At 47.8% G+C, this 25,328-nt stretch overlaps 1 protein-coding gene across 1 annotated transcript; it reads right to left on the reverse strand.

The window, feature by feature from the left end:
• Positions 1-612: 612 nt before the first annotated feature.
• LOC140208157 (C-type lectin domain family 9 member A-like) lies at positions 613-24,803 on the reverse strand. The gene is made up of 5 exons (XM_072276638.1): positions 24,665-24,803; positions 19,851-20,003; positions 3,702-3,844; positions 2,851-2,915; positions 613-1,822 (listed from the first exon to the last, which is right to left on the reverse strand). The coding sequence occupies exons 1-5, from the start codon at positions 24,801-24,803 to the stop codon at positions 1,633-1,635; spliced, it is 690 nt and encodes a 229-aa protein (XP_072132739.1). The 3' UTR covers positions 613-1,632.
• Between the last annotated feature and the right edge of the window lie 525 nt (positions 24,804-25,328).

Consider the following 25,328-nt stretch of genomic DNA (forward strand, 5'->3'; position numbering starts at 1 on the left):
ATGTCGTATCGTTTTAATTGAGGTTCCTCTGTTACTGGTTGACAGCAACTCAGTGGATCTACAGTGGCCCAACACATTCATGCAAACACAAAGAAGGTGCCATGTGCCCGACTGACTAGGACAGGTGTCCACGTTTCCGCAAGTCCATTTCCCGGAGTACAGTTAACTGTCACTTTTCTTTTCAGATTCAGAGATATAATGGTTCAATGCCACATTCCTTCATGGAAAGTCTACCGTTAAAGGACTCTAGCTGAGCACTCAGTGCTCAACCGTAAGAGTTCCGTCTCCAGTAAAAGTGCGTGTGATGTCGTCATTGGTTAGAGTTAGTGCCGTCTTGTTTACTTCGAGTCTGATCTCAATCAATTCTAGACATTGCTCTGCATTTGGGTTCAAAGACATCCATAGCTCTCTCCTACAGAAGGGGTCACAGATTTAGGAGATTGAGGAGGTGTGCTCTCTCAGTGAAGATGAGGAAAGTTCTATGGATGTTCGGTGGAGAACATTCTGACAAGCCGCATCGCCTCCTGGAGTGGATGCTGCAACGTACAGAATAGTAACAGGATACAGAGGGTTCCAGCCTCAGCCACCACTCTGACGTCACATCCCTCCCTACCATCGAGGACATTTTCGAGAGGCGATGCCTCGAGAAGGCGCCGTCCATCACTGAGGACCCTCCCCACTCGGGGAAACTGTCTGCTCGTTTCTACAGTCACCGAGGGGTCGCATGAGTCTAAACACCCACACACAACGATTCAGGAACCAGCTTCTGCCCCTGCGCCGTCCCATCTTTGAACGCTCGGACACTAACACGACATTTTTGCTGGGTTTATTAATATTTGTAATTTACATTAATTGGACATGTTTGTGGGATACTGACGCTGCAAAAGAACATATTTCTGGCTCTAAATATTTCAGATAATAAATCAAATTGCGATTCCGGTGGAAAACATCCGACACGAGTAGACAGGACACTTGGCACGCTGGTCTTCGCCAGTCAAAACAAAAACAGTGAAATGGATAGAGTGTACAGGGAGTTCTACGAGGATATTGCCGGGACTTGAACGACTGAGTTCTGGAGAGAGTTCGGGAACGCTGGGACTTTATTCGGTGGAGCGTAGTTGTAAATTTACAGTGTTCTATAAACACAAGAGGGGCACAGACAGAGGGAATACGCATAGACTTTTTCGCGGGGTTCGGTTATGGAGAACCAGACGGCACAGGATTGAGGTGAGTGTGGGTGCTAAGGAGAATGAGAGAGAGATCAGAGGGAACGGGGAGAGGAGGGAGAGAGTGCCATACGTGGGGGGTGGGTGGAGGTGAAGAGAGGTGAAAGAAGTTGTCAGAAGGGGCAGAGAAAAAGCGGACGGGGAAAGCTCGGGGAAATAAGGGGAGGTGAGGGGTAGAGAGAAAGGTGGAGCAAGCGTGGAAGAACCGGACGGGGAAAATGGCGAGAAAGAAGGGGATAGACTGCGAGAGAGGTTTGACGGTGTTTCGCGGGGAGAATATGATGGCGACAAGATGAGGTGTATGAGGAGGAGGGAGAGGCAGAGAATGTGAGGAGGGAATTTGAAAGGATCACGGAGTGAGAGTGAAGAGGAGAGAAGGACGAGAATTTGGGGTTAATCACTTGATTCACGACGCCTCCAGTGGCTGTCGACAGAGACCCTGGATCTTTTCAGGAATATCCGGGAACAAAGGTGCCGACTTCTTGCAGATGAAACGCCGATCTCGATCGCAACGGTTATTCCATCCGTTTGTTTTGCACTGACTGCAGGCGGGCGTTGCAGATTGTACCTTGTACAGGAGACCCCAGTCAACATACCTACCCAAGAGTGTTAAACAATTTCAATAGAGACAAAGCAGCCCCAGCAGAGAACCCGAGCCGAGACTGTTCACAAGCTAATCCCATGAAATCGCTCCCTCCTAACAGCCTGAGTCAGTACGCAAAATCATCCCATTCATACACTCTCTTCGTATAGCCCCGTGCCAGTACCCAGACAGATACCACGGTCCCAATGTCTCCCCACGGCCCTGTGTCAGTCCCCAAACTAATCGTACTGACCCAACGATACCCTAGAGCCACGTGTCTCCCCAAACTAATCCCACAGAACCGCTTTCTCACCACAGTCCTCTGTCAGTCCCCATACGAATCGAACAGGCCCACCCTCTCCCCTCAGATCTGTTTCAGTCCCCAAACAAACCCCACTGTCCCACCGTCTCCCCACACACTAATGGCTGTCCTGAAATCAATGCAACTGGTCCACACTTTTCCCTCAGCCCTGTGTCGGTCCAAGATCAATCCCGTTGCCCCTCCCTCTACCCAGACTTCGTGTCAGTTACCTAACATACCCCACTGCACCGCGATCTCTCCATAGTCTCTGGTCCGCCTCCAAACTTCCACTGGCACCCTCCCTCCCACATCCGTGCGTCAGTTCGCAAACTAATCCATTAACCCACTGTGTGTCCACCGCCCTGTATCGGACTCCAAACTAATCCAGTTGCCCTACCTTCGCCCCTCAGATCTATGCTATTCATCAAACAAATCCTGCTTTTGCTGCCTCTCCTCACAGCCCGGCAACTATCTCCAAAATAATCCTACAATAATCCGACATGCGTCAGTATAGAAATAATCCCTATGTGCTGAACTCTCCCCACTGCCCTCTGGCTGTTTCCGAAGTATTCCCACTGCCCTGTCATTCTCGGACAGACAGATGTCGGCCCCAGATTGTACCCTTTCTACCACACTCTCCAGAAAACCTCGTACAGTCTTATCGTAAACTAATCTCATTTTCTCCCGTCAGGATTATGTCAATGTCCAACTCTCACCCCACAGATCAGTCCAAATCTCACCCTTCTTCGCATTTTCCAATCCAGTATGCACGGTCCCGATGCACAAGTTTGTGCGTTACAAAGCTCTGGAACATTAAATTTATTTGATTAATGCCAAGAATCGAAAACAATGTACAGAGCTTCTCTCAACAGGAATCTGTGATGGGATGTTGCGGACCTGCCTCTGTCTCTGACCCCGGGTGTGTGCGCTGAACGGTGTGGAGGGAGATTCACTCTGTGTCTGACCCCGGGTGTGTGTGATGGGACGGTGTGGAGGGAGATTCACTCTGTGTCTGACCCCGGGAGTGCTTGATGGGACGGTGTGGAGGGAGCTTCACTCTGTGTCCGAGCCTGGGAGTGTGTGATGGGACCGTGGGGAAGGGGGTTCACTCTGTTTCAAATCCCGGGAGTGTATGATGGAATGGTGTGTAGAGAGTTTCACTCTGTGTCTGACCTCTGGTGTGTGTGATGGTACGGTGTGGAGGGAGATTCAATCTATGTCTGACCCTGGAAGTGTGCGATGGCACGGTGTGAAGGGACATAACTGTTTGTCTGACCCCGGAAGTGTGTGATGGTATGGTGTGGAGGGAACTTCACCCTGCATCAGACCTCGTGATGCACTTGGAGTGTATTTTGAGTTTTCACTCTGTCTCTGACACCGGGCGTGTGGGATGGGACGGAGTGGAGGTAGCTTCACTCTGTGCCTGACTCCAGGAGTGCGAAATGGGGCTGTGTGGAGGGAGCATCACTATCTGTCCGACTCCGGGAGTGTGTGATGGGACTGTATTCTGGGTGTTCACCCTCTGTCTGATCTCGCGGGTGTGTGATGATTCCTGTGTTACGGTGGGACCTTCTCTTGCTGTGATACATACCGCTTCATCCCTTGAATCGATTTCCAGCAGCCTTGAATCAAGGTTTGAACATTCTTGCATCGCTTCGTGGAAAGATGTTTCAATCGTGGATACGTAATAACACCGGTCTGTATTTGTGATCCATTTCTCGGAACACGGTTGCCCTTGAAATCAGGAACAAGAAAGAGTGAAAAACAGAGTGAATCATCCTTCCTACTTTCCCATCACACACACGAGGGCTTGACACACAGAGCGAATTTCCCTTCTCGCGTCACACACACCCGAGGTCAGACACATCCCCACACCGTCCCATCGCACATTAGCAGGATCACAGAGTGAATTTCCCTCCACATTATCCATCACACACTCCCGAGGTCAGACACGGAGTGAATCTCTTACACACTGGCCCAACGCACACACGCCGCAAAGACACAGAATGAAGTTTCCTCCACAACGTCCCATCACAAATTCACAGGATCAGGCACCGAGTGAAGTTCAATCCACATCATCCATCACAGACTCTCCGGTCAATCACAGATTGAGCTACCTCTACACCCTCCCTGATACAATCACGGAGTCAGAGACAAAGTGATGCTTGTTCCACACCGTCCCATCACAGACTCGGGATGTCAGACACAGAATGATGCTCCCTCCACGCCGTACCATAATAGACTCCACAGCGCCTCATCACACAGCCTCTCCGTCAGACCCAGAGTGAAGTTCCCTCCACACACTCCCACAGCAATGGTGTCAAGCACAGAGTGATGATCCCTCGAAGCGTCATATCGGACACATTCACCGGGTCAGAGGCGCAGTGTCCTATCTAGACACTCACGGAATCAGATAGTGACTGATGTTCTCGTCCCACCACACGTTCCCGGGGTCAGATACATAGTGAAGCTCCCACCACACCCTCCCTTCACAGCGCACACTCCCGGGGTCAGGCGTGGAGGGATGCTTCACCTCTGCTACTCGTCGGAAATTGGCAAATTTCACCCTTCGTCCATTCGAAAGGTCTGAGCTCGTTTCGAAGATGGAGAGGCTGTTTTTGAGGACAAAAAAAAAATCTGGAGATATTCGTAGTTGGAGAGATTCAGCTCATAAACCTGTTGTCGATATTTGGTCTGTGTCCTGATCATCTCCAAATACTGTTCCCAAAGCAGCTGGTATTTTATGTCAGAGATGATCTGAGACGGACGAATCTGTGATACTGAGAGAGATGGTGAAGGATATTTTGCGTTTATAGTGCGGTGTGACACAGCGTTACGGTGCTGGGCGGTTCTCGGTAATCGGTGTGTTAGTGTCACCTTGTGGTGCGATGAGATTCATACTGAGGAGCGTGTAGCTGTCACGGTGCGCTGTGCTGCGGTGGACGTTGAGAAGCGTGCAGTTGTCACGGTGCGCTGCCGTGCAGTGCACATTGAGGAGCGTGCAGTGTCACGGTGACGAGAATTACAGTGAGAGGCGTGCTTTTGTTACGGTACAGATCATGTGTGGAATGCTGAGGGCCCTGTCAGTGTCAGGAGAGAGGGGCGTGTTGATGACAAGGGGACGGGTGTATTGGTGTCACAGTGAGGGCAACTTTGCCACCGTGAGGTGACTGTCTGTGTCAAGCTGACAAGTATATCAGTGTCCCGCGAGGTTTTCATAGAAACATAGAAGCATAGAAAATAGGTGCAGGAGTAGGCCATTCGGCCCTTCGAGCCTGCACCGCCATATATTATGATCATGGCTGATCATCCAACTCAGAACCCTGCACGAGCCTTCCCTCCATACCCACTGATCCCCGTAGCCACAAGGGCCATATCTAACTCCCTCTTAAATATAGCCAATGAACTGGCCTCAACTGTTTCCTGTGGCAGAGAATTCTCTGTGTGAAGAAGTTTTTCCTAATCTCGGTCCTAAAAGGCTTCCCCTTTATCCTCAAACTGTGACCCCTCGTTCTGGACTTCCCCAACATCGGGAACAATCTTCCTGCATCTAGCCTGCCCAATCCCTTTAGGATTTTATACTTTTCAATCAGATCCCCCCTCAATCTTCTAAATTCCAATGAGTACAAGCCTCGTTCATCCAGTCTTTCTTCGTATGAAAGTCCTGCCATCCCAGGAATCAATCTGGTGAACCTTCTTTGTACTCCCTCTATGGCAAAGGTGTCTTTCCTCAGATTAGGGGACCAAAACTGCACACAATAATCCAAGTGTGGTCTCACCAAGGCCTTGTACAACTGCAGTAGTACCTCCCCGCTCCTGTATTCGAATCATCTCGCTATAAATGCCAGCATACCATTCGCCTTTTTCACCGCCTGCTGTACCTGCATGCCCACTTTCAATGACTGGTGTATAATGACACCCAGGTCTCGTTGCACCTCCCCTTTTCCTAATCGGTCACCATAAAGATAATAATCTGTTTTCCTAGTTTTGCCACCAAAGTGGATAACTTCACATTTATCCGCATTAAATTACATCTGCCATGAATTTGCCCACTCACCCAACCTATCCAATTCACCCTGCATCCTCTTAGCATCCTCCTCACAGCTAACACTGCCGCCCAGCTTCGTGTCATCCGCAAACTTGGAGATGCTACATTTAATTCCCTCATCCAAGTCATTAATATATATTGTAAACAACTGGAGTCCCAGCACTGAGCCTTGCGGTACCCCACTAGTCACTGCCTGCCATTCTGAAAAGGTCTCGTTTATTCCCACTCTTTGCTTCCTGTCTGCTAACCAATTCTCTATCCACATCAATACCTTACCCCCAATACCGTGTGCTTTAAGTTTGCACACTAATCTCCTGTGTGGGACCTTGTCAAAAACCTTTTGAAAATCCAAATGTACCACATCCACTGGTTCTCCCCTATCCACTCTATTAGTTACATCCTCAAAAAATTCTATGAGATTCGTCAGACATGATTTTCCTTCCACAAATCCATGCTGACTCTGTCCGATGATTTCACCGCTTTCCAAATGTGCTGTTATCACATCTTTGATAACTGACTCCAGCAGTTTCCTCACCACTGACGTTAGACTAACCGGTCTATAATTCACCGGTTTCTCTCTCCCTCCTTTTTTAAAAAGTGCATGTAAAAGTTACATTAGCCACCCTCCAATCCTCAGGAACTAGTCCAGAATCTAACGAGTTTTGAAAAAGTATCACTAATGCATCCACTATTTCTTGGGCTACTTCCTTAAGTGCTCTGGGATGCAGACCATCTGGCCCTGGGGATTTATCTGCCTTCAATTCCTTCAATTTACCTAACACCACTTCCCTACTAACAAGTATTTCGCTCAGTTCCTCCATCTCACTGGACCCTTTGTCCCCTACTATTTCTGGAAGATTATTTATGTCCTCTTTAGTGAAGACAGAACCAAAATAATTATTCAATTGATCTGCCATGTCCTTGCTCCCCATAATCAATTCACCTGTTTCTGTCTGCAGGGGACCTACATTTGTCTTTACCAGTCTTTTCCTTTTTACATATCTATAAAAGCTTTTACAGTCAGTTTTTATGTTCCCTGCCAGTTTTCTCTCATAATCTTTTTTCCCCTTCCTAATTAAGCCCTTTGTCCTCCTCTGCTTAACTCTGAGTTTCTCCCAGTCCTCAGGTGAGCCACTTTTTCTGGCTAATTTGTATGCTTCTTCTTTGGAATTGATACTATCCCTAATTTCTCTTGTCAGCCACGGGTGCAATACCTTCCTTGATCTATTCTTTTGCCAAACTGGGATGAACAATTGTTGTAGTTCATGCATGCAATTCTTAAATGCTTACCATTGCATATCCACTGCCAATCCTTTAATTGTCATTTGTCAGTCTATCTTAGCTAATTCACGTCTCATACCTTCAAAGTTACCCCTCTTTAAGTTCAGAACTTTTGTTTCTGAATTAACTATGTCACTCTCCATGTTAATGAAGAATTCCACCATATTATGGTCACTCTTACCCAAGGGGCCTCTCACGACAAGATTGCTAATTAACCCTTCCTCATTGCTGAAAACCCAGTCCAGAATAGCCTGCTCTCTAGTTGGTTCCTCGACATGTTGGTTCAAAAAACCATCCCGCATACATTCCAAGAAATTCTCTTCCTCAGCACCTTTACCAATTTGATTCACCCAATCTACATGTAGATTGAAGTCACCCATTATAACTGCTGTTCCTTTATTGCACACATTTCTAATTTCCTGTTTAATACCATCTCCGACCTCACTACTACTGTTAGGTGGCCTGTACACAACTCCCACCAGCGTTTTCTGCCCCTTAGTGTCATGCAGCTCTACCCATATCGATTCCACATCTTCCCGGCTTATGTCCTTCCTTTCTATTGCGTTAATCGCCTCTTTAACCAGCAACGCCACCCCACCTCCTTTTCTTTCATGTCTATCCTCCCTGAATATTGAATATCCCTGAACGTTGAGCCCCCATCCTTGGTCAGCCTGGAGCCACGTCTCTGTGATCCCAACTATATCATAATCATTAATAACAATCTGCACTTTCAATTCATCCACCTTGTTACGAATGCTCCTTGCATTGACACACAAAGCCTTCAGGGGCTCTTTTACAGCTCTCTTAGCCCTGATACATTTATGTTGAAAAGTGGCCCTTTTTGATGCTTGCCCTGGATTTGTCGGCCTGCCACTTTTACTTTTCTCCTTAGTACTTTTTGCTTCTACCCTCACTTTACACCCCTCTGTCTCTCTGCACGGGTTCCCATCCCCGTGTTGTGAACTAACCTCCTCTCGCCTAGCCTCTTTAATTTGATTCCCACCCCCCAACCATTCTCGTTTAAAGCCATCTCAGTGGCCCTCGCTAATCTCCCTGCCAGGATATTGGTCCCCCTAGGATAATTGGTGTTACGATGGGGGTTCCGTCAGTATCACGGTGATGACTGACTCCGTGACACAGTGATGGATATGACAGGGTTGCGGTGAGGTACGTGTCGTTGTCACTGTGATAGGTGGTTCTGTGTCTCCATGAGAGGTGTGCCGTGTCACTGTGAGGTTCACCTCGATGTCACGGTGAGGGATATGTCGCAATCACAGTGAGGGGTCTCTCGGTATCACGGTGAGTGGAGTGTCTGTGCCATCGTGTTTGGTGCGCTGGTGTCACAGATGAAGGTGTCGCCCCTAGGAGCGTAACAGTAACACGACCAGGGCCATGTCGATGTTACAGTGAGGGGTACACTGCTGCCATGTCTGTGTAACTGTGAGGGTCGTGTTCGTGTCACCGTTAGGAGCATTTCCAAGGGTTTAGATCGGGCAGAGTTTTTTTAGTGTGTCCAGGACGGATTACTGTCACAGTATGCTGACAGGCCGACCAGGGGGAATGCCATACTAGATCCATAACCAGGTAATGAACTGGGTCAGGTCACAGATCTCTCAGTGGGTGAGCATCTGGGGGACAGTGACCACCGCTCTGTGGCCTTTAGCATTATCATAGAAAAGGATAAAATCAGAGAGAACAAGAACATTTTTAATTGGGGAAAGGCAAATTATGAGGCAACTTGCGGGTATGAATTGGGATGATGTTTTTGCAGGGAAATGTACTATGGGCATGTGGTCGATGTTTAGAGATCTCTTGCGGGATGTTAGGGATAATTTTGTCCCGGTGAGGAAGATAAATAATGGTAGGGTGAAGGAACCATGGGTGACAAGTGAGGTGGAAAATCTAGTCAGGTGGAAGAAGGCAGCATACATGAGGTTTAGGAAGCAAGGATCAGATGGATCTATTGAGGAATATAGGGAAGCAAGAAAGGAGCTTAATAAGGGGCTGAGAAGAGTAAGAACTGGACATGAGAAGGCCTTGGCGAGTAGGGTAAAGGAAAACCCCAAGGCATTTCTCAATTATGTGAAGATAAAAAAGATGACAGGAGTGGAGGGAGGACCGATTAATGATAAATGTGGGAAGATGTGCCTGGAGGCTGTGGAAGTGAGCGAGGTCCCAAATGAATACTTCTCCTCGGTATTCACCAACGAGAGGGAACTTGATGATGGTTAGGACAATATGACTGAGATTGATGTTCTGGAGCATGTTGATATTAAGGGAGAAGAGGTGTTGGAGTTGTTAAAATACATTAGGACAGATAAGTCCCCGGGGCTTGACGGAATATTCCATAGGCTGCTCCACGAGGCGAGAGAAGAGATTGCTGAGCTTCTGGCTGGGATATTTGTGTCCTCGTTGTCCACGAGAATGGTACCGGAGGACTGGAGGGAGGCGAATGTGGTCCCCTTGTTCAAAAAAGGTAGTAGGGATAGTCCGTGTAATTATAGACCGGTGAGCCTTACGTCTGTGGTGGGAAAGCTGTTGGAAAAGATTCTTAGAGAGAGGATCGATAGGCATTTAGAGAATCATGGTCTGATCAGGAACAGTCAGCATGGCTTTGTGAAGGGCAGATCGTGTCTAACAAGCCTGATAGATTTCTTTGAGGAGGTAACCAGGCAAATGGATGAGGATAGTGCAGTGGATGCGATCTATATGGATTTTAGTAAGGAATTTGACAAGGTTCCACACGGTAGGTTTATTCTGAAAGTCAGAAGGCATGGGGTCCAGGGAAGTTTGGCCAGGTGAATTCAGAATTGGCTTACCTGCAGAAGGCAGAAGGTGGTGGTGGAGGGAGTACATTCATATTGGAGGATTGTGACTACTGGTATCCCACAACGATCCGTTCTGGGACCTCTACTTTTCGTGATTTTTATTAACGACCTGGATATGGGGGTAGAAGGGTGGGTTGGGAAGTTTGCAGATGACACAAAGGTTGGTGGTGTTGTAGATAGTGTAGAGGATTGTCAAAGATTGCAGAGAGACAGTGACAGGATGCAGAAGTGGGCTGAGAAGTGGCAGATGCAGTTCAACCCGGAGAAGTGTGAGGTGGTACACTTTGGAAGGACAAACTCCAAGGCAGAGTATAAAGTAAATGGTAGGATACTTGGTAGTGTGGAGGAGCAGAGGGATCTCGGGGTACATGTCCACAGATCCCTGAAAGCTGCCTCACAGGTGGATAGGGTAGTTAAGAAATCCTTATGGGGTGTTAGCTTTCCTAAGTCGAGGGATAAAGTTTAGGCGTCTCGATGTACTGATGCAGTTCTATAAAACACACGTTAGGCCACACTTGAACTATTGTGTCCAGTTCTGATGACCTCACTATAGGAAGGATGTGGAAGCATTGGAAAGGGTACAGAGGAGATTTACCAGAATGCTGCCTGGTTTAGAAAGTATGCATTATGATCAGAGAATAAAGGAGCTTGGGCTTTACTCTTTGGTGAGAAAGAGGATGAGAGGAGACATGATAGAGGTGTACAAGATAATAAAAGGAATAGGTAGAGTGGATAGCTAACGCCTCTTCCCCAGGGCACCACTGCTCAATACAAGAGGACATAGCTTTAAGGTAAGGGGTGGGATTTTCAAGGGGGATATTAGAGGAAAGTTTTTTTTTTTAATCAGAGAGTCAGTGGTGTGGGCAGTTACACTAGTGAAGTTTAAGAGGCTAGTAGACAGGTATATGAAGGAACTTAAGTTGGGGGCTTATATGGGAGCCAGGGTTTGAGGGTCGGCAAAACATTGTGGGCCGAAGGGCCTGTACTGTGCTATATTATTCTATGTTCTATTTCTGTGTAGTGTACAAACGTCTGTCGGTGCTATGGTGACAGGGTTGTTAGTGTTATGGTGAATGGCGAGTCGGTGTGAGAAGGAATTCGAAGAAGGAAGACTGAGAATCGGAGCGTGGGTGCGGGGAAAGCCATTTTTGAATTTTTCTTTTTTTTATTCTTTCGGAGTTCAGAGAGGCGGGACTGCGCAGGCGTGTGAGGTCGGGGACTGAAGCGCGGAAATTTTAAAAGGAACAGAGCCTCATACAGCGGGCAGCGTAGATTGCGGGCTGCGGGGTGAGCCGGGAGCAGAGTGGAGGCTTAAGGGCTTCGGCTCAACGGGCTCAGTAGGAAACTGGCGAGGCGAGGGAGGTTTGCTATTCATTTCTTGTTGTTTGCAGAGGGGCAGTATGAGTGTGAGGGCAGTTTGTTGTTCTCGGTGCCGGATTTGGGAGGCCCTGGAGTCTCCAAGCCTCCCGGACTTCCACATCTGCGCCAGGTGCGCCGAGATGCAGCTCCTAAGGGACCGCGTTAGGGAACTAGAGCTGCAGCTCGATGACCTTCGTCTGGTCAGGGAGAGTGAGGAGGTGATAGAGAGGAGTTACAGGCAGGTGGTCACACCGAGGCCACGGGAGGCAGACCAGTAGGTCACGGTTAGGAGGGGGAAGAGGAAGAGTCAGGTAATAGAGAGTACCCTGGTGGTTGTGCCTCTTGACAATAGGTACTCCTGTTTGAGTACAGTTGCGGGGGGGACGGCTTACCTGGGGGAAGCGACAGTGGCCGTGCGTCCGGCACAGAGTCCGGCCCTGTAGCTCAGAAGGGTAGGGAAAGGAAGAGGAGGACAGTTGTAATAGGGGACTCGATAGTAAGGGGGTCAGATAGGCGATTCTGTGGACGCAGTCCAGAGACCCGGATGGTAGTTTGCCTCCCTGGTGCCAGGGTTCGGGATATTTCTGATCGCGTCCAAGATATCCTGAAGTGGGAGGGTGGGGAGCCAGAGGTCGTGGTATATATAGGTACCAACGACATAGGTAGGAAAAGGGAAGAGGACCTGAAAGGAGAATATAGGTAGTTAGGAAGGGAGTTGAGAAAAAGGACCTCAAAGGCAGTAATCTTGGGATTACTGCCTGTGCCATGCAATAGTGAGAGTAGGAATGCAATGAAATGGTTGGTAAATGCATGGCTGAGGGATTGGATTAGGGCGCTGGGATTCAAGTTTTTGGATCATTGGGACCTGTTTTGGCGTTGGTATGACCTGTTCAAAAAGGACGGGTTGCACTTGAATCCTAGGAGGACCAATATACTGGCGGGGAAATTTGCGAGGTCTACTGAGGTGATTTAAACTAGAATGGTTGTGGGGTGGGAATCAAATTAAAGAGACTAGGAGGGAGGAGGTTAGTTCACAACAGGGGGATGGGAACAAGTGCAGAGAGACAGAGGGGTGTAAAATGAGGGTAGAAGCAAAAAGTAGTAAGGTGAAAATTAAAAGTGGCAGGCCGACAAATCCAGGGCAAAAATCAAAAAGGGCCATTTTTCCACATAACTTTATAGGGGCTAATAGTGTTGAAAAAGAGCGCCTGAAGGCGTTGTGTGTCAATGCAAGGAGTATTCGTAACAAGGTGGATGAATTAAAAGTGCAGATTGTTATTAATGAATATGATATAGTTGGGATCACAGAGACATGGCTCCAGGGTGACCAAGGATGGGAGCTCAACAGTCAGGGATATTCAATATTCAGGAAGGATAGACATGAAATAAAATGAGGTGGGGTACCAAAGCTGGTTAGAGAGGAGATTAACGCAATAGAAAGGAAGGACATTAGCCGGGAGGGTGTGGAATCGATATGGGTAGAGCTGCATAACACTAAGGGGCAGAAAACGCTGGTGGGAGTTGTGTACAGGCCACCTAACAGTAGTAGTGAGGTTGGGGATGACATTAAACAGGAAGTCAGAAATGCGTGCAATAAATGAACAGCAGTTATAATGGGTGACTTCAATGTGCATATAGATTGGGTGAAGCAAATTGGTAAGGGTGCTGAGGAAGAGGATTTTTTGGAATGTATACGGGATGTTTTTTTTGAACTATCATGTCGAGGAACCAACTACAGAACAGACTATTCTAGACTGGGTATTGAGCAGTGAGGAAGAATTAATTAGTAATCGATCGTGAGACGCCCCTTGGGTAAGAGTGGCCATAATATGGTAGAGTTCTTCATTTAGATGGAGAGTGACATAGTTAATTCAGAAATAAAAGGTTCTGAACTTAAAGAAGGGTAACTTTGAAGGTACGAGCCGTGAATTAGCTAAGGTAGACTGGCAAATGATACTTAAAGGGTTAACGGTGGATATGCAATGGCAAGCATTTAAAGATCGCATGGATGAACTACAACAATTGTTCATCCCAGTTTGGCAATAGAATAATTCAGGGAAGGCAGTTCACCCGTGGCTGACAAGGGAAATTAGGGATAGTATCAATTCCAAAGAAGGAATGTATACGGGAAGAAGATTATGAGAGAAAACTGGCAGGGAATATAAATACTGACTGTAAAAGCTTTTTAGAGATGTGTAAAGAAAACGGTTGGTTACGACAAATGTAGGTCCCTTACAGATAGAAACAGGTGAATTGATTCTGGGGAACAAGGACATGACAGAACAATTGAATAACTATTTTGGTTCTGTCTTCACTAAGGAGGACATAAATAATCTTACGGATATAGTAAGGGACAGAGGGTCTAGTGAGATGGAGGAACTGAGGGAAATGCATGTTAGTAGGGAAGTGGTACTAGGTAAATTTAGAGATTCAAGCAGACAAATACCCAGGGCCAGATGGTCAGCATCCCAGAGTGCTTAAGGAAGTAGCCCAAAAATAGTGTATGCATTAGAGATAACTTTTTCAAAACTAGAGAAACCGGGGAATTATAGACCGGTTCGCCTGACATCGGTGGGGGGGGAAATGCTGGAGTCAGTTATCAAAGATGTGATAACAGCACATTTGGAAAGCGGTGAAATCATCGGACAAAGTCAACATTGATTTGTGAAAGGAAAATCAGGTCTGACGAATCTCATAGAATTTTTTGAGGATGTAACTACTATAGTGGATAGGGGAGAACCAGTGGATGTGGTATATTTGGATTTTCAAAGGGCTTTTGACAAGGTCCCACACAGGAGATTAGTATGCAAACTTAAAGCACACGGTATTGGGGGTAAGGTATTGATCTGGATAGAGAATTGGTTAGCAGACAGGAATCAAAGAGTGGGAATAAACAGGACCTTTTCAGAATGGCAGGCAGTGACTAGTGGGGTACCGCAAGGCTCAGTGCTGGGACCTCAGTTGTTTACAATATATATTAATGACTTAGACCAGGGAATTCAATGCAGCATCTGCAAGTTTGCGGATGACACGAAGCTGGGCGGCAGTGTTAACTGTGAGGAGGATGCTAAGGGAATGCAGGGTGACTTGGATAGTTTAGGTGAGTGGGCATATTAATGACAGATGCAGTTTAATGTGGATAAATGTGAGGTTATCCACTTTGGCAGCCAAAATAGGAAAACAGATTATTATCTGAATGGTGGCCGATTAGGAAAAGGGGAGGTGCAACGAGACCTGGGTGTTATTAGACACCAGTCATTGAAAATGGGCATACAGGTACAGCATGCGGAGAAAAAGGCGAATGGTATGCTGGCATTTATAGCAAGATGATTCGAGTACAGGAGCAGCGAGGTACTACTGCATTGTACAAGTCCTTGGGAGACCACACCTGGAGTATTGTGTGCAGCTTTGGTACACTAATCCACGGGTCCCTAACGTTTTACGCACTGAGGACCGGTTTAATATTCAGAATATTGCTGCGGACCGGCCGACCCGGGGTGAGGGGTAGGGGTGTAGGGTTGCCGACGGACAAGAGTAGCAGTCAAATACATTGTGTTTACCAATATATAGACTACAATGACCATGACGTTTTGCGCGGACACCAGAGCGCATGCGTGACCTGCGCATGCGTGTACAGGCCGATTTTCTTTTCTGTAAATCGTTTTCGGCGATTCTGTTCGCAGGGAGGGGTTAATCACGACCGGAATATAGGGGCATATGTGGCTAGTACACTCTATTTCGTTTCTGAAACGATTTAACTAACAAATTTAATATTAAACACACTGCACATATTTTCCTCGCACGAATACAGCGATGAGTTCAATTATCAGTGGGGGACAGGGGAGCCTGAAGTAAGTGTTGAACGAACTAACAGTAGAAGTGGTAGAGCCAGGTTCGACGTTATCATTTAAGGAAGGATTGGACAGCTATATGCACAGGAAAGGAATGGAGGGTTATGGGCTGAGTGCAGGTCGGTTGGACTCGGTGAGAGTAGCGTTCGGCACGGACTAGAAGTGGCGAGATCGCCTGTTTCCGTGCTGTAATTGTTATATGGTTATATAAGTAAGTTAATAGCATCGTGACATATTAAGTAACGTTTGGATATTAAACACACAGCGGATATTTTCCCCAAATGAATATATAAAATCATTGCAACACACCAATATCGCGGAATCAGTGGGAGCCCTGGGCTTGTTTTCCTGCAACAAGACGGTCCGATCGCGGGGTGATGGGAGAGAGCGATACTCGGCGGGGTTTCCTTATGTCCAGTTTATTATGCAATTTATTTTTTCGTTGCAGTCATTGCATAAAAATGTTGGAAATGGAAGCAACGTTCTCAGTGCTTTCGTGTCTATGTCAGGATATTTAGCCTTGACGTTGATCCAGATTGCCGGCAGAGATGTTATATCAAACATACTTTTCGGCCTGCCGTCATTTGAAAGATCGAGGAGTTGATCTCCTTCCCGCGCTGACATAGATGATGCGCGGGTAATGACCTCGCGTGCGTTCAAGTTCAGCACTAAGCGTGACAGGGAATGAGGAAAGGTCAGCTGACCCCTATCGCAAAATCATATCGTTTCCTCGCGGCCAGGTAGCGCATACTTTGCGGCCCGGTCGTTGGGGACCGCTGCGAGGAAAGACATTCTTGCCATAGAGCGAGTACAAAGAAGGTTCACCAGATTGATTCCTGGGATGGCAGGACTTTCATAAGATGAACGACTGGATCGGCTGAGCTTATGCACTTTGGAATTTAGAAGATTGATGGGGGATCTTATTGAATCGTATAAAATCCCAAAGGGATTTCACAGGCTAGATGCAGGAAGATTGTTCCCGATGTTGGGGAAGTCCAGAACGCGGGGTCACAGTTTGAGGATAAAGGGGAAGCCTTTTAGGACGAAGATTAGGAAAAACGTCTTCACACAGAAAGAGGTGAATCTGTGGAATTCTCTGCCACAGAAAACAGTTGAGGCCAGTTCATTGGATCTATTTAAGAGGGAGTTAGATATGGCCCTTGTGGCTACGGGGATCAGGGGGTATGGAGGGAAGGCTGGGGCGGGGTTCTGAGTTGGATGATCAGTCATGATCATACTGAATGGCGGTGTACGCTCGATGGGCCGAATGGCCTACTCTTGCACCTATTTTCTATGTTTCTATGTTTCAGTCATTTCATCCATCTTTTGCTTCACATAATTGAAGAATGCCTTGGGGTTCTCCTTTACCCTACTCGCCAAGGCCTTCTCAGGCCCCTTTCTTGCTCTCTCCGCCCCTTCTTAATCTCTTTTCTTGCTTCCCTATATTCCTCAATTGACCCATCTGATCGTTGCTTCCTAAACCACATGTATGCTGCCTTCTTCCACCTGACTAGATTTTCCACCTCACTTGTGACGCATGCTTCCTTCACCCTACCATTCTTTATCTTCATCACCGGGACAAATTTAACCCGAACATCCTGCAGGAGATCTCTAAACATCGACCACATGTCCATAGTACATTTCCGTCTACTCTGCCCCATCCCACTCTCCCGTGATAAGACAGGAAATGAAACACTTTCAGCCCTATCTCACCGTGATCAGACACAGTCCGATGCTCTTCTTCCCCGTCACATCACACAACACAGGGTTCAGATATGCAAATAGCTCCCTCCACACCATCCTATCAGACACTCCCGGCTGGAGAACACAGAGACGTCTTTTCCACACCCTCCCAGCATAAAATCGTGCGATCAGGCTTAGGGTTAAGCGCCTTTCATACTGTCCATTTGCAGCTTCCAGGGATCAGGCACAGTGTCGCTGTTTCAGCACCGTTTGATTACTGACACCCGGAGAAAGACCTGGAGTGAAGCTCTTTCTCACTCTCCCATGCCACGCGAACATGATCATAAACAGTCCCATCACAGACACCCGGAGTCAGTTATATAGCGTAGGTCTCCGCACGCCATTCAGTCACAGACTTCCTGATGGGTCAGACACAAATTTACGTTCCAACCACAATGACCCGTCACACACTCCCGGGAACAGACGAAGAATGACGCTCTTGTCTCACGGGCCCATCATACTCCCCCCGGTGTCAGACACAGAGTGATGCTCCTTCCACAATATCCCGGGTTCAGCCTCAGACTGAAGGTTTCTCTCCACCACACTATCACACACTCCTTGGGTCAGACATGGAGTGAAGCTCCCTGCACACTGTCACATCACACAGTCCTGCGGGCACACACAGAGTCAACCTCCGCCCACACTGCCCCATTACTCCCGCCCGTGATTAGACAGGCAATGAAACGCTGTCGGCACCATCCCACCGCATACTCCTGTGGTCAGACACAGTATGATGCTCCTTCTACCCCGTCACATCACACAACACAGGGTCGGGAAACTGGAGATGCTCCCTCCGCACCGTTCTATCACTCACCCCTGGTAACAGGCACAGAGCGGAACACCATCCAGGCACGCTTCACTGTTCCCGATGTCAGACAGACACATGCCCCCCTCCCAAACGCATTCACCCACTCCCCACCTCGGCTATTCCTTCCCTCATCACTGTGTCACAAACAGAATCCAATCATACACACACGGGATGAGACACAGATTTAAGCTTCCTGCACAAGGTCAGATCACACAATAAAATGGTCACACGCAGATGGAATCTCTCTCTCCGCGGTCTCATCACACACTACAGGCGTCAGACGTGTAGTGAAGCTCCCTTCCACATTGTCCCATCATACACTCCCGGAGTCAGACACCGAGTTTAGCTCCCTCTACAAAGTCCCGTCACATACTGCCTGGGTCAGAAACAGAGTGAACCTCTCTCTCCATGGGCTCATTACACATTCCAATGATCAGACGTGGAGTGATGTTTCCTGTACACCGTCCAATTACACTCTTCCCATGTTAGATTCTGAATGTTACTCCTTCCACACCGTTTCATTACACACTCTAGGGGTCAGACACAGAGTGAATCTACCTCCACACCGCCCCTCATACACTCCCTGAGAAAAAGATCAGAATTTAGATCCTTCCCCAAAGTCCAATCTCACAGAGCCTTGGTGAGACACACTGTGAATCTCTCTCTCCACAAACCCATCACACACTCCAGCGGTTAGACACGGAAAGAAACTCCTTTCGCTCACACGACAAATATCAGAGGGAGACAGATTCTCCTCTTCGTCTTCTCAACACACCACAGAGCAAACTGTGTGACACAGGAGAAACCTGCCTTCTCACCGTCCCATCACACACTCCCGAGAATAACACAGTGCGAATCTCTCTCCTCACGTCCCATCACACACTCCCGTGGTCAGACACAGAATGAATCTCCCTCCACACGGCCACATGGCACACTACCGAGTCTAACAAAGTGTAAATCTCCCTCCTTACGTTTGATCACACACTCCCTGGCGACGCACAGAGTGAAGCTCTCTCTGAACCGTCCCATCACACCCCCACTGTGTTCACACACAAAGCGAAGTTCCGCCCTTACCCTCCCATGGCACACTCACGGGGTCAGACTACCTTCACAACATCCAGTAACACAATCCGGTGTCACATAGAGTGAACGCCCTCTGCACTGTCCCATTACACACTCCCGGAGTCAGACACAGACGCTCTCTCTCCCTACGATCCCATTACACACTCCGGGAATCAGATACAGTGTGATGCTCCCTCCACACCGTCCCATCACACAGTCGCGGATTCAGTCACAGAGTGAAGCCCCCTCTGCAACGTCCCATCACTCACTCCTGGATTCAGACACAGGATGAAGCCCCCTCTGCACCTTCGCGTCACACACTCCCGGATTCAGAGTGAAACTCTCTTTCCGCCATGTCATAACACCATTCAGGGGTTAGACCTTGAGTGAAGCTCTCTGGGCCCTGTCCGATCACACAAGCCGCCTGTCAGACACAGAGTGAAGCTGGATCCATACCGTCCCATCAGAGATTTCCGGATTCAGACATAGAGTGAAGCTGTAAAAATACGTCTCACAATCCTTTGGGCAGGCGCAGAGTGAATCCACCTCCACAACGTCCCGTCACACTCTCGTTGGTTCAGTGATAAAGTGCAGCTTCCTGCACGCAGCACCATGACACACTCACAGGTCAAACACAGAGAGGGAATCTCCCGCCATACCGTCTCTTCACTACTCCCGATGTCAAACACAGAGTGACGCTTCCTCTCTCTGTGTCTGCCCTGTGATGAGGAGCGGGTTAAAGATGAGAATGATGCCTCACCTCTTCTGCTGGTCAACAATTCACAGATTTGAGCCTTGGTTTCGTTCACAGCTTTGTACTTCGCTTCCATCTCGTTGATCTTGGATTGAAGGGTTGAGTTTAACTCATCGTAATTTCGGTCCACGGTGAACTTGGACTGACGAATCTGTGACACTGAGAGAGATGGTGAAGGATGATTAACGTTTACAGTGACACGTGATTCAGCAACACGCTACCGAGCGGGCCACAGAGAGTGTTGTGTCAGTGTCACGGTGAAAGTTGTCACAGTGAGAGGTGTCGGCCTGTCGTGTCACGCTGAGGGGTATATTAATGTGTCGGTGAAGGTTATGTTGTTGTCACAATGGGGTCTGCATCAATATCATGCGGGTCACGATCGAGTTGTTTTGAAGGACGTGGCGGTGTCACCGTGATAGCTGATTCTGTGCCCCGGTGAGAGTTGTGCCGGGTCGCATTGAAGTGTACCTCGATGTCACGGCGAGGGAAATGTCAGAGTAAGGAGCCTGGTGCTGTCAAGGTGAGTGGAGTATCTCTGTCATGGTGTGGGGTGTGTTTGTATCATAGAGAGGAATGTTTTTGTGTCACGGTGAGAGACATGTCATTGCCACGGTGGTTGTAACAGTGTCAGGCTGAGGTGTTTTGGTATCACGCTAAGAGGTTTGCCCGTGTCAGAATGAGGCGTGGGTAATTGCCTCTGTGAGCGGTGCATCGGCGTTATGTTGAGCGGTGATACTGTCTCGGTAAGGGGTGTTACAGTGACTTCTAAGTCTTTGTCACGAGGCGGTGAGGATCACGACGAGGAGCGTGAAGGTGTCACAGTGTACGGTGCCTCAGAGTCACAGTGAAAAAGCGTGTCGGAGTCATTTTGAGGTGTGTTTCGCTGCTGCCTTGAGGAGTTTATCAGTAATACAGTCAGTGGGAATGTCGATGTTACAGTGAGGGGTACGTTGCGGTCAGTGTGACTGCCACGGGTGTGTAACGTCCATGGTCCGTGTCTGTGTTGCGGTTAGGAGTGTATCTGTGTCTCGTTGAAGGTCGTGACCGTGATACGGTGACTGAATTGTTCATGTTCTGGTGAATGGCGTGCCGGTGTCCGGATGAGTCTTGATTGTGTTACGGTGAATGCCGTGTCTTTATCATGCTTATAAGCCATATGACCAGAAGACAAAGGAGCAGAAGTCGGACATTCGACCCGTCGAGTCTGCTCCACCATGTTATGAAGGAGCTTATCCATTCCCCCACTTAGTCCCTCTCCCCCGCCTTCTCACCATAACCTTTGATGCCCTGGCTACTCAGATACCTATCAATCTCTGCCTTAAATACACCCAGTGACTTGGCCTCCACTGCCGCCCGTGGCAACAAACCCTGTTCTGAATGGTCGCCCTTCAATCCTTCAGTCATGCGCTCTCGTACTAGACTTCCCCAACATGGGACACAACTTTGCCACATCCGCTTTGTCCATGCCTTTCAACATTCAAAATGTTTCTATGAGGTCCCCCCTCATTCTTCTAAACTCCAAGGAATACAGTCCAAGAGCGGACAAGCGTTCCTCATATGTTAACCCTCTCATTCCCAGAGTTATTCTGGTGAATCTTCTCTGCACCTTCTCCAACGCCAGCACATCCTTTCTCAAATAAGGAGTCCACAACTGCCCACTGTACTCAAATTAAGGTCTCACCAGCGCCTTATAGAGCCTCGACATCACATCCCTGCTCCTATACTCTGTTCCTCCAGAAATCAATGCCAGCATCGCATTCGCCTTTTACACCACCGACTCAACCTGGAGGTTAACCTTAAGGGTATCCTGTACGAGGGCTCCCAAGTCCCGTTGCATCGCAGAACTTTGAATTCTTTCCCCATTTAAATAATAGTCTGCTCGCTTATTTCTTCTGCCAAAGTCCATAACCATACACTTTCCAACATTGTATTTCATTCGCCACTTCTTTGCCCATTTTTCCAATCTATCCAAGTCTCTCTGCAGACTCTCCATTTCCTCAGCACTACTGGCCCCTCCACCTATTTTAGTTTCGACAGCAAACTTAGCCACAAAGTCGTATATTCCATAATCCAAATCGTCGATGTACAATGTAAAAAGAAGCGGCCCCATCCCGGACCCCTGTGAACACCACTCGTAACCGGCAGCCAACCAGAATAGGATCCCTTTACTCCCACTCTCTGTTTCCTGCCAATCAGCCAACGCTCTATCCACGTATATAACTTTCCCGTAATTCCATGGGCGCTCATCTTGTTAAGTAGCCTCATGTGTGGCACCTTGTCAAAAGCCTTCTGAAAATCCAAATATACAACTTTCTCTGCATCTCCCTTGTCTACACTACCTGTAATTTCCTCAAAATATTTGAAATAGGTTTGTCAGGCAGGATTTTCCTTGAAGGAATCCATGCTGAGTTCTGCCTATCTTGTCATATGCCTCCAGGCACTCTGTAACCTCATCCTTGACAATCGACTCCAACAACTTCCCAAACACCGATGTCAAGCTAACAGGTCTATAATTTCCTTTTTGCTTCCTTGCCTCCTCCTTGAATAGCGGGGTGACATTTGCTATCTTCCAGTCCTCCGGAAGCATGCCAGAATCTATCGAGTTTTGAAAGATCATCGCTAGTGCCTCCGCAATCTCCACAGCTGCTTCCTTCAGAACACAAGGGTGTATTCCATCTGCTCCGGGAGATTTATCTACCTTTAGACTATTCAGCTTCCTGAGTATGTTCTCTGTCGTAATTGTGACTGCGCACACTTCTCTTCCCTGCCAGCCTTGAGTGTCCGTTATACTGCTGGTGTCTTCCTCAGTGAACACTGATGCAAAATACTCGTTCAGCTCCTCCGCCATCTCCTTATCTCCCATTACAATTTCACCAGCATCATTTTCTATCGGTCCTATGTCTACTCTCACCCGTATTTTGCTCTTTATATACTTGAAAAAGCTTTTAGTATACTCTTTGATATTATTTCCGAGTGTCCTTTCAGAGTTAATCGTTTCCCTCTTAATGACCTACTTAGTTTCCTTTTGGAAGCTTTTAAACATTTCCCAACCCTCTATCTTCCCACTATTTTTTGCTTCCTTGTATGCCGTCTCCTTTGTTTTAACTTTGGCTTTGACTTCTCTTGTCAACCACGGTTGCATTCTTTTTCCATTCGAAAATTTCTTCTTTTTTGGAATATCCCTGTCTTACCCCTTCCTCACTTCTCGCATAAACTCCAGCCACTGTTGCTCTGCCGTCTTTTCCGCCAGTGTCTCTTTCCAGTCAACTTTGGCTCGTTCCTCTCTCATGCCGCTGTCATTTCCTTTACTCCACTGAAATACTGACACATCGGATTTCGGCTTCTCTTTCTCAAATCTCACAGTGAACTCAATCATGTTATGATCACTGCCGCCTAAGGGTTCCCTCACCTCAATCTCTCTAATCACCTCTGGTTCATTACACAATACCCAATCCAGTACAGCCGATTCCCGAGTGGGCTCAACAACAAGCTGTTCTAAAAAGCCATCTCGCAGACATTCTACAAATTCTCTCTCTTGAGATCCAGTGCCGACCTGATTTTCCCAATCCACCAGCATGTTAAAATCCCCCACAATTATCATAACACTGCCGTTCTGACAAGCCTTTTCTATTTCCAGTTGTAATTTGTGGTCCACATCACTACAGCTGTTTGGAGGCCTATAAATAACTGCCATCAGGGTCCTTTTACCCCTGAAATTTCTTAGCTCAACCCAAAAAAATTCTACACCTTTCGATCCTATGTCACCTCTTTCTAATGATTTAATATCATGCCTTACCAAGAAAGACACGCCTCCCCTTCTGCCTACCTTCCTAAACTTCCAACACACCGTGTTTCTTTGGACGTTCAGCTCAGATTTTATTTCCTTTCTTATACAAGGCTGCTTCTTCCTATACGTTCTGTCCTTGCTTTTAGCCAGAATATACTATTGTTGGGGACTCTAATGAGTCTCTTGGAAAATCTTCCACTGTTACTTACCCGTCGCACTATATTATATGTGTTCCCAGTTTAAATTCTCTCACATCCCATTTTTGTTTTACGTTGTGGGGTTTATCGGTGTCACAGAGACAGGACGATTTGTGTCAGGTTGAGGGCGATGTCGGTGTCACGGTGTGGGGCTTATCGTTACCAGGGTTTTGAGAGCATCGGTGTCAGAGTGCGGGGCGGGCGCGGCGTCACGTGGCGTGTCCCTGTCAGTGTGAGGGGAGTGAAGGTTCTCGGTGAGTGTGTGTCGCTCTGTGTCACGGCGAAGAACGTGTCGTCACAGTGGATGGCTCGTGTCAAAGTGAGTGGTGTGCTGTTATCACGATGAGGGGTAAGTAGGCGTGCTGTGAGGGGCGTGTCGGTGTCACGATGGGGGATGTATTGTTTTGACGGCGACCCTTATGTAGGTGATGCAGTGCGGTGAGTGTTGGTGTCACGATAAGGGACGAGTCGGCTTGAAAATGAGGAACGTGACTCTGTCATAGTGAGGGATGTGTCTGTGTCACAGTGCGGGACTTGCCAGTGCCACGGCGAGGTGCGTGTCGGTGTTAGAGTGAATCGTTATTACAGTGGGGGGTGTGTCGGTATCAGGTTGAGGGATTTGTGGTATTATGTTGACGGATGTGTTGGTAGGGTCGTGTCAGGGTCACGGTGAAGGATGTGTGGTAGTCATGGTAAGGGGCCCGTCAGTACCGCAGTGAGGGGTGTGTTGGTACCGCAGTGAAGGGTGTTTCCCGGTAATGTTCGGAGTGTATCGCTGTTATAGTGGCCATTTTCATTTTCTGCGGTTTGGTCGTTACGACCGGTGTTAAACTCACCATGAATCCTCCAGCAGATACCCGTGATAATGAGGGTCGCTGTTAAAACGCAGATTAGCCATATGCTTGAGTCTGATCTGTCTCTCCCTGTGGGTCGTTCACTGACCATGTCGTCTGTGGAAAAATCGTTCCTCGACATTGTTAATTGTCATTTTCCCTGATCTATTCCACCCCTGATCTTCCCACTCTCTGAGTTCAAATCAGTCTCTCCCCTCCTGAAGAGCAGTGGACATAAATCACAGAAAAATACAGGCCCTTCGCTCACAATTCTGTGCTATACTAGTGAAATCCTTTCTGCCTTCGCAATCTCCATATCCCTCCAATCCAATTAGATTCTCCCAGTCTACCTCTTGCCGTGGAGATTGGCCAAAAGAATATTCTGTTCTGGCTCCACAACTCTTTTCAGCTTCCTGACTTTCACACTGTTTCCCCTTTCCTACACGATGCATCTAACTTCATCCCAATATGTCCTCCCGATCACCCCTCAGCTTTCCAAATGATCCTGTGTTCATCCAGTTCCAGTTCCAGCTCCTTAACGCCGAGTGTTGGAAGCTGTATCTGGATGCACTTCTCACAGGTGAAGACGTCAGAGACACTGGAGGTCTCCCTGCATTCCCATGCCCTACAAGAGGAACATTCAATTCTGCAGCCAGGCATGCCTACT

Source organism: Mobula birostris, chromosome 13, assembly GCF_030028105.1.
Source record: "Mobula birostris isolate sMobBir1 chromosome 13, sMobBir1.hap1, whole genome shotgun sequence".
Lineage (NCBI taxonomy): Eukaryota > Metazoa > Chordata > Chondrichthyes > Myliobatiformes > Myliobatidae > Mobula > Mobula birostris.